Consider the following 10254-nt stretch of genomic DNA (forward strand, 5'->3'; position numbering starts at 1 on the left):
CATGTGTATGAACTTCCAGCATATTATGCTGGACCAGTATATTATGCTGTAACTCCAATATATTATGATGGAGTTCCAGTATAAATATACTGTAACTCCAATATATTATGCTGGAAGTTCACATGTAAAAAATTCGAACTCCAGTATGTTGGAATATTTTCCAGATTTTGAACAATGTTTTCGTTCATATTTATCTTTATATGAAAAGTGACTAAATTTCGATTACTTTTGAAACTGCGGCTATTTTTCAATTATCACTTGTAAATTTTGCTATTTTTGACTTTCACCCCGTTCTACGGTACTGACCCGAAAAAAAAATAGGAGTAATTACTTTTCAAATTTATTTTAAGAATTAATAGATTTGTTTAATTTGTTTGATTGAATCGTTAGTTAAACTTTTGTAACATATTCGGACTTGGGACACACTAAGCCATTGTATTTACATAGACTCGATACTTGTCAAAGTCGACAACTATCGGTCCGGTGGGAAAAAGTTTATGGTCAATTGAGTTTTTAACTTCTAATAAGAGTGAAAAGTTAACTATACGTAACTATCCATAAAACATAGGATAACAATTTGAGAAATAAAACATGTTACCTACCAACAACCACAACAACCCAGTGTAATCCCACAAGTGGTATCTGGGGAGTGTAGGATGTACGCAGCCTTACCCCTACCCTGAAAGGGCAAAGAGACGTTACCTACCATAAAAGGTTAAAATATATAATCAGCGTTAAAACATTTTACATTGTCTCTATATATATATTAATTCTATAGTGAATTTACAACATATGAAGCACGGAAGTGAACGAGACGGCAACTCAAGGAACTCATAATTATCTTCCATCTTCAGTTTTCCATGAGTATACAATGGTCACTCCGCACCTCAGCACACAACAAAATTTCAGAAATGTTGCCTTGCAATTGATAATGGCAACTTCTTTTTCCAGCTTTGCTTACCCAGAATGCTCGTTTATCAGAGAGCTAACTCGTTTATCAGACAGCAGCTCAAAAAGCATCAACAAACATTAAACTGTGACGATGAAAAATAGCTTAGTAACTTCAGCACCAACTCATACTGCTCCGCAAGGAAACATCATCTCGCATCAACTCTTCAGAAGATGAAGTTGCTCAATACATAGTTCTTACTTGCAGAATGTTTCTGTACAATGTAGGCACTATCTTCTACACCCGCACTCAAGCAATTTATCCTGTGCCTGTGGAGGTAGCTCTTGTAGTCTGAGTATGGAGATGAGGTATTACAAAACATGCAAGAAATTATTAAAGTTATTCACTCACCATTCAAAGTGATCCTCACAGCAAATGGAATTGCAGATAATTGAAAGGCCAGCTGCTTTCCTGAATATAGCAAAATAATTAACTGGTCATTTACGAGGAATAAAATGCTTTACACCAGGAAAGAAATTCAAGATGTTTTGAAGACAAATGCAGCTCAATCCAGAAGATTAAGATGAAATGCCTTCCTTTGTTTCATTTCTGGTGGAAAGAGGAATTCTTGGATGATTCAGATTCACTATTGGATGTTATAGAATCCTTGTAAGAAGAACAAGGCCGTGCTTTTTTGGCTTTTTGATATTGTAAATATGGCTCCAGCACAGCTTTTGTGCTGATGATACATAAAATCTGTTACCTTTCTAAAATAAAATGCTTATACCAGGCCCTGAACAAGTTCAGAGAAGTGGATAGCTTAGGAATTGGATTCAAGAGAATTTTAGTCATAACATGCTATATGAGGGAATGCCTTTTGAACCAAAGCACATTATGATGATCAATCATTTTATCAAGACGTTAGAATAAGTTGTCTTTATAATTTTTATGTTGAGTAAAAATCGTCTTTTTTGTTAGGATGGTGTTTTTGCTGGGAGGGGCACCAATGGCAACTATCACTTCCTGTCTTAAAGGCCTACATTCTTGCGCTTGAGAATTTCACATGACAGTGACATGAACTGGCATTTTAATGTGTACAAGTCGCTGTCCGGCACAACAACACAATGAAGGGACCGGGTAGCGGGTCTACGGTCAATCACTGAGTTGACCAGTCAAGTCATGCTTTCACAAAATATATCACGACCATTAGATGTAAAACCACCACATACCAAGTTGCAGAATACATGTCGTAGAACTTGTCGAAAGCCTTATCAAAACAATAGTGACAAGCTAAAAGATCCTTGATGTCTCTCACTTTGCACGTAGATTTGCAGCATTTTACCTATGTAAAATAACTGTGTCATTAAGCATCCCGAACGTACAGGTAAACATGATAAACTCAAGCTGTATATAAGAATATTAAGAACAACTAAATGGTGATAAAATTAAAATCAGTATCAATTATAACTATACCTTAATACCAAACTAGTTGAGGTCGGCAAGGAACGCAACACTAGGACTTCATAGGGGATCACCCATCCTAGTTCTACTCTCGTCAGGAATGCTTAGCTTTGGAGTTCTGATGGGATGGGGTATTAGCGCTAGTATAATTGGATCCCACACATGACTAGACTACTTTAACATTGGCTGTCAACCTATAGCAACTCTCCTTTAGGGCTTGGGACCGGCTATACTTTGCAAAGCTCACTTGGGAGGAGTTAATATCAGAAGCAGTGATTCAAAACACTGGCACGCAATGAAACAGGGAGCTCTACTAAATCTTAGATTATATTGGCATTGTATACAGGCTGCCATCCTGAAGTTAAGACAACTGAACGTATAACTAGCGTCGATAGAACTCCATGGAAAGTTATCAAGCATATATGACTTTGGACTCCAATGGTATGTCAAATTAAGTAAACTTTTCTCATATTGATGCTCCAAAAATAAGCATAAACAAAATGTAGCTTGTATTTATTTAATATGCCGATATTATGTTTTGGCACATTTGCGTCTTAATAATGATTAAATTGCAAAAATATAGTACTATAACGAAAATTAGAAGCCTTACGCTGCCCTTTAACGGTCACATTTTACACATCCTTAAGTACAATATGAAACACATAACTTACGACAAATTGAATTTATGGGAACTAAGATAGGTAAAAGCTTTTACCAAGCGCTTGAGCTTGTAGGAGTAATATTGTCTGTGAGAGGGATGTCCAGTGATATGTTCTCTCAGGTGACCTGCACTGAGATCAACATAGATAAAGATTAAGCAATTCCTCTGCACTACAAAATGAAAAATCATAACCTCCACTGGTTCAGAAGGCCAAGAACTGTGATGTTCAAAAAGGTATCTCTTCAGTTTCCCAGCTCCTTATTTGAATATTTGCAAATCTTTATTGGTTACGTTCAACCATGGAAGTAGGGGATCTCCCCTATTATCCCCCAATAAAAGCAGATCCTCCAATCAAGTCTCAAGCAACATGTATAGACCTACTTTAGGAGCCACACCGAATGAGGGGGAGAGGTAATTTCTATATTAGGAGAAGGCACCAAAGTTTGCTATTCTAACACTTTTCTTATTGTTAATTTTTCCATCCTAACAAGTCATCACTCCCTTCTGAACAAAGCTATTTGATGCTGTCAAAAGAAGGTGACACATACTCATTCATCAAGCAATATTATAATACATAAAGCTGAGATCTCTTCAAAGGATGCTAAATTACCTGTCACAAAAGGTATTACTACAATCAAGACACATGGCTAAAGTAGTTAACCTGCGGCAGGTATTACAGTTAGCGTCCAATGAGCTTTTTCCAATTTGATGGCACCTGCAGATTAAAAGAGACCGAAAACCAATTTCAGTGATGGACCTGAATTTAATCCTAAATGCAAATGTATGACTGTTTAACTTGTTAACTTGGTTTATCTAGTTGATTTTAGCTTTCACATGTCAAGAGGGAACAAAGACTTCAGCTTTAGAAAGTACTACCACTACCATGCAGCTATCGATTAATCTTTGTCATCAGAAGTAAACTACTTAGTTTAAATATTGAACAAGATTCAATGAGAACTATAATAGACTAGTTGATCATCCTTTCCATGGTAAGATGACAGAAATCTGAACCAATAGAGGCAAGTATTAAATTCAACAAAAGCAGGATGCCAAACAGAAAAGAGCCTGGCAACACACCTTCTAAAAGCATTAGGCAAACATTCCATCTAAATGTTTATTTATTTATTTACATGTATTCTCATTCCTTCGCAATACAAATTTCCAAATTGAAAAAAGAAAAAGAAAAAAAAAAAGAAAAAACTGATTACATCTTTAAAACCAAGAAAGTGAATACCTTATTATCTGTGCTTTCACGTATCACTCTTCATGTGTTGAAATAGAAATATAGAGTAGTTGGAACATAGATTGAATGCCTATTATTTAGTTGAGGATCAGGAAGGTACTGGAAGGTTTTTTTTTTTCAAAAATAAAATAAAATAAAATTGAGCAGACGTTAATTCATTGAACTATGTATATTTATTTTGATTCATGGTGAATATGATACCAAAGCATGACAACACTTTAAAGTTTATATACATTTTTTTCATCATTTTCATTGATGACTCAAAGATCATGTAGGATAACAGACAATTCCAAAAGATCGAATTGGGATTAATCCAACATAGGGTAGTCAATTATGCTGATTATGTTAAAGCATAGTTGTTAATTGTCCCACATTAGTTGAGTGAATGAGCTACTGTCTCCTTATACGGCTTTAGGCAATCCTCACCTCATGAGCTAGCTTTTGGGGTTGAATTAGCCCAAGGTTCAATTTCTTAATAATAGTGAGCGGAGAATACTCATCATTCACACACAAAGTGAAAATGAAGACACACCAAACATATAAAGCACAAGCATACATGGTCAATATTTGTAAAGCACAATCACACATGGTCAATATTCTCTCTCCTTCCTCCTGCTTTCTGTGGTGGAGGGCGGAGGCTTCTGTATTTTGCACAGATATAGTATATACAAAAGTACAATTAATTTTTTTTCTTTCTCAGAAAAAACAAATCAGAGTACAATTTAAAATCAAAACTAGAAAGGAATTAAGGAACCTTTTATACAGTTGCAGAAGCTCTTTGGGTATAATGGATTTACTTTGAGCCACTTCCACCTGTGTCAGGCATTATTAAGATTAGCATAACAAATGTATGACTACTACTTGCTATTGGCTTATTTTCTGAAATCTTAAGAAAGGAAGTAATACCTGATCGCTGGATTCACCAGCTTGACCACAGGAAAGGCGTTGATTTTTTGATGCTGTGACCAAACAATCTTCAGGAAGATGACCTGGCCTCTGACATTTCCAACTACACCAGTGAAATTATACTTAGAAAAATTACCCTCTCATAGCAATCAGGAACACAAAATAAGGGTACATTTAATTCTTTTATCATAAAGGTGGTTGCCACATGCAGCACATTATGTCATAATGTAAATCTAAGTGGAGCTTGATCTCAGAGAAGGATTATCAACGTATAACAGATAAAGTCTTTGGTACTGCAAGACCTAATATTGAGAGATTACTCGTCTTCAAAATGAATGTCAACAAGCATACCACTCATAAGTACAAAAAGCAGATCTCTTCATGGACCACCGATGACGGTCATAATCCCAGGTGTCACCTCCAGATTCAGGAACTTCCAGTTTGCACTTTTGTCCAGAAAAAGACTCAGCTTGGACTTGGCTACTTAAGGGCCCCTAAAGACATCATCAGAGAAACATATGGAGTTGAAGAAGCAGGTATCTCGTACATGCATAAAAGTACATATTGCTCAAATGCTTTTTTTTTGGTAAGACTACTGTTCAAATGATTTACACATTGGGTGCTTATACATATCTTGATTCGTGACAGACGTTACAACTCCAGTTTAGTTGGAAGCTCTAATGTTCAACATATCGGACCCTTATATTGAATTCTTATCTGATGATTTTTGGAGATGGCAACAAGATCCTAGTGACATGTATTTTGCCTGATTACATAGTTCGTCCCTTTGCTAGTTTATCCTTACCAGATTCCACAATCCACCCTTCCAAGACATAAGCCAAACATTCTATTCAAATATAAGACTGTATGTTCAGCTTAGCGTCCAAGCTGAACTGCATGCTTTACTACATCGCCTACTCCTAGCACAAAGCTATGGCTTGATTCCCCTGGAAGTTAATCTCGATGCTAAGGAGGTAATCACCAAGTTATAAATTAATAGCATACATTATGCTAATCTTATTAATGATTGCAGTCAGGAGCTCCTTATCTTAGATATGTAGTATTACACCAATATTCTCTATCTAATTAAAATGAAACAACAAATCTATGAAAACATAAAAATATGTGTCTAGCAAGGGAATTATCACAAAAAAATCAGCTCTTGTTTTCCTTTTGACAATTGCTAGCTCATATATTTTCATCATTAATTTCTTCATCATTAACAAAAGGTCCCAATTTTGAAAAGCAATAGTTAAATCATGAAATCTTTTCACATGCATCCATGCTAGACTACATATGCAAAACAGGATGAAAGTGGAAAACACCTGCTGGAGTTTAAGATTTTGCAGGTGGTCAATTTTGCAATCCATACTGCATATGTCCTCATCAGTCTGCACGCAAAGTAAATAAAGATATGGGGTCCATTAAGAAAGGAGCAGAAAAACAAAAAGAGAAATAGATCCATCGATCCAATAACTTACCTCATCACATATATACTCCCCATACTTCCCACATACCACACAAGCAGGTTCTCCTGGAAGAGGAAATCGCTGCTCGCTGCGAGTTTTAACTCTATCTGTTTCATTTCCACTACCTAAAAAGAAGAATGGAGAAAATCGTGAAAGAGAGAATGAATGACAAGCTCTTGAAAGCCACAACAAACAAACTGTTCGCAAATTTCAGATTAGCGAAGATAAAACTTATTGACCATCATCAAGGGATTTCTATCCAGTACGGATTATAATACTAGGTTAAATTTACCTTATAAAAAAGGTTAATGATCTTTCTTAGAGAAAGAATACTAGGTTAGATTTTCATATCACTTTAAATGAAGCAGAATCCCACAATTTCAAGGTAGAGGTACCTAGAGCCAGGGACAAGTGTTATGATGCAAGGTTCTATTGTAGTCCAATAATATTATGGATTTGGAAAAGAAATGAAAGAAAGACTAGATACACATTTCTCCATTCCAATTACAAGACAATTTCCACTTTAAGACATCAGAAGATCTTTGTCAAACTTCTATGAACAATAATATCATAAACAACTTTGACAACCTGTAAGAACTTTAATTATTCAGTGATAAGTAACTATAACTCTTATAAATACTTCCACTTAAAGGGATAAGTAACTAGAAAGCATATCTAGTTACATAAATTAGATTAAATGAAATTCCGCTTCTGCTAACCTGTAACCGCTAAAATGTCAGTGTTGGAAGAAGGATTGTGCCCCTTTTCACATTCTGAAGAAGAGCTTGCATCACCTGAAAGTTCATGAATATTTTGCCATGAGATCAGTCTTGGCAGAAAAACTTCTTGGTCCTAAATCATTAAAGTAAAAAGGATAAAGGAGAAAATGGGAAGTTAAAAGATTAAAAAAGTCTAACATGATACGTATTTTCTTGTTTTGACAAGTACATGATTAATGTAGTAGAACTCATAAACATATATAAAAGGAGTAAGAGAGGGGGGGGATGGCTGATATTTTGCTGCATGGTAGCACACTATAATAAAAGGACTGAACGAGGGAATTGCAGTTACAAATGAAGGAGGTCCAGTTTAGCAGGCATATGTAAATAATTAGACACCAAAGTATCCAAGTATACTAGTCCTTGCTCATAGAATCAGTAAGTGGAACCATCAAAAATGCAAAAGATAAAAAATCCTTTTGAAAATCAAACTACTCTTTTCCAAATAGCAATGATTCCTTATGACACATACGATGGAAACACTCAAAAATATGGAACCCTCAAAACAAGCATCCTGCCTTTTCGGTCGAGATTTGAGTTCCAAATGAACACATGACTACTAATCAATTGCATACCAAACTACACTCAAACCATTTTCAAGTCATTGAGAATTAACCAAAAAGACAAAAGCCAAATGAAGCTTACTCTCATACTCCACCAAATACAATGCTGAATGTGAAGGTTCCTGGAACAGCATTAGAACCCAAACAATCACTAAATCATAACTGACGTGATACTAAACATAAGTGCAAAACACAGTAAAATGAATATCCCATTACCAACACTTCTGCAGTCAATTCTTGATAAGGCTGACTTGAACTAGCCTCCTTCCTGCGTTTTAAAAACAAAAGAGCAACTCACCACTCCAAATTGCACTAAAATTATCAAATACCTTTTTCTTCTTTTCACTTCAATGCCAGAACTAGGTTGTAGCGTAACGCCAAGGCAATGTACCAAGGTCCCAGTAGCTAGCTATGTTAATGTGCCTTTTTGAAGATTGATATACTCCTTGTGTCCGAATTTATGTAATACTCTTTCTTTTTTGGTCTGTCCCAAAACCTTTCTATATTTAGAAACAATTTAACTTTAAAAGTTCCCACAAATTTCTATGGCTTGTTAAACTACATAAATTATGAAGGGACGGAGGGAGCATTAAACTCCATGCCTAGTCAAACTGCATCACATAAAATTGGACAAATGGAGTATTAAACTGATAAGAACATATACTAGCCAAAAGACCGGGAAAAGTTTATAAATTATTCTTACTATTTCAGTTTATGTGACACACTTTACTTATTAGTCCACTCCAAAATGATGATATATTTCTATATTCGGTAATAGTTTAACTTTAAACTTTCTACTTTACCTATTTTACGAGAAGTTTTTATAGTTAAACAAATATATTATACCCCACAAAGCTTTTGTTATAATTCTGTATTGCTGTAATAAACAATTAAACTTTCTGAAAAAACAAAACAGAAAGTTAGTAATATTTGTTTAACGAAATAAATTCTGGAAAAACAGTATAGGAATAAATCGAGCCCACTGAATACACAGTGTGTCCTTAAGGAAATTATTCCCCTCAAGTACCCGAGGTGCTGGAATATATCCTCCCAGGATAGAACGATTTAACTCACCGGAGTGTTGGTACAAAAACGCCGGTGAACAGCGAGCCACTCGAAGGCTGTAAAACACACTGGAATTTTTGTGCAGAAGAAGAAGAAGAAGCTCAGAAAATTTCGTAAGGAAAGATTCTGGGATTCAAACTCTATTTTATTTATAGAGTTGCTGGCATTGTTTCTGAAAAGGTTTGCAACCTTTCAGAAACAGCCATGGCTCTGTTGGAACAGGGTTGTTTGAAATATTGCGGGAAAATGTATTTAAACTAATCCGGAAAAGAAAACGGGCCTGACCGAACTGGGTCGCGGGTCATGGGTTATTCCGGATTGAATTTTTCGTTAATTATTTAATTAATTAATTAAATAATTGAAAGGAATTTTGTCCAAAAAGATTTGACCAAATCCGTAGCCGAGCGACGACGACGCGAAGCTTGCCTTCTTCTTAACTCTTTAAGAGCTAGAAGAAGAGCAATTATATATATACCCATCAAAACCCTTTTCTTCCTCCGATATGGGACAATGTCCCTTTGCCAGGGGAAACTCAAATATTTTATTTTTAAGCTTAAAATCCCAACAGCTTTTACCACAGGAGTCATTTTTTTTCCTTAAACTTCGACACATAAATTGAAATGGAGGAAGTATCAAGTAATTTTAAGATTAATTAAAAATAAGTCACCTCCTTTTTTTAATATAATCCAGGTGAGACAGAGGGACGTCATTATCTTCCATTTCCTTGTGCTGGTGCACCTTAGATTTCCGTACCCGGCGAAGTTTCCGGTGGACGGTTTTCTCCTCAACGGAATTCGGCTCGACAAGAGGAGGAATGTTACCGGTAACAACATTATAAGCTGGAAAAGAGGGAAGAAAAAACGAATTAAGCTGAAGAAATAGAAAACCCTAGAAAATGAATAAGAAATGAAACCTTGAAGATTTTGAAGAGCAGAATTGAGATTGAAGTCTTTGTTGTAAGCATAGGAAGGATTCTTGTAGAAGTTGCTCCTCGTCGCCATTTAAATTTTCTTTTCTTTTTTTCTGAGGTGCAACAACTACTTTCCCGATACCAAAAAGAATCGTGCACTAGGATTATGTGTCACTACCCAAAATAAAAATTATCTGAACATTTATGAGCCCGTTTGGACATATAAAAAAATAAAAAAAAAATTAAATCAGCGTTTATTTATAAAAATTTTAATTTTTACTTGAAAATATATTTTAAAATTTTTCAAA

At 35.3% G+C, this 10254-nt stretch overlaps 1 protein-coding gene across 7 annotated transcripts; it reads right to left on the reverse strand.

Moving 5' to 3' along the window:
• Positions 1-703: 703 nt before the first annotated feature.
• On the reverse strand, positions 704-10116 carry LOC104101782 (uncharacterized). 7 transcript variants are annotated; one of them, XM_009609292.4, is made up of 15 exons: positions 9950-10116; positions 9704-9875; positions 8188-8239; positions 8054-8093; positions 7349-7423; positions 6642-6754; positions 6486-6551; positions 5512-5654; positions 5161-5263; positions 5009-5067; positions 3673-3726; positions 3066-3141; positions 2119-2231; positions 1301-1360; positions 704-1218 (listed from the first exon to the last, which is right to left on the reverse strand). In XM_009609292.4, exons 1-15 carry the CDS (start codon positions 10035-10037, stop codon positions 1116-1118), a joined length of 1317 nt encoding a protein of 438 aa, XP_009607587.1. In that variant the 5' UTR covers positions 10038-10116; the 3' UTR covers positions 704-1115. The 7 variants fall into 7 exon arrangements, 5 of the variants coding, with proteins under 5 accessions (XP_009607587.1, XP_009607586.1, XP_009607590.1 ...); XM_009609291.4 differs by having other exon boundaries at positions 3622-3726; XR_001970330.3 differs by having other exon boundaries at positions 1067-1218; positions 3066-3136.
• Between the last annotated feature and the right edge of the window lie 138 nt (positions 10117-10254).

This window comes from Nicotiana tomentosiformis, chromosome 8 (assembly GCF_000390325.3).
Source record: "Nicotiana tomentosiformis chromosome 8, ASM39032v3, whole genome shotgun sequence".
Lineage (NCBI taxonomy): Eukaryota > Viridiplantae > Streptophyta > Magnoliopsida > Solanales > Solanaceae > Nicotiana > Nicotiana tomentosiformis.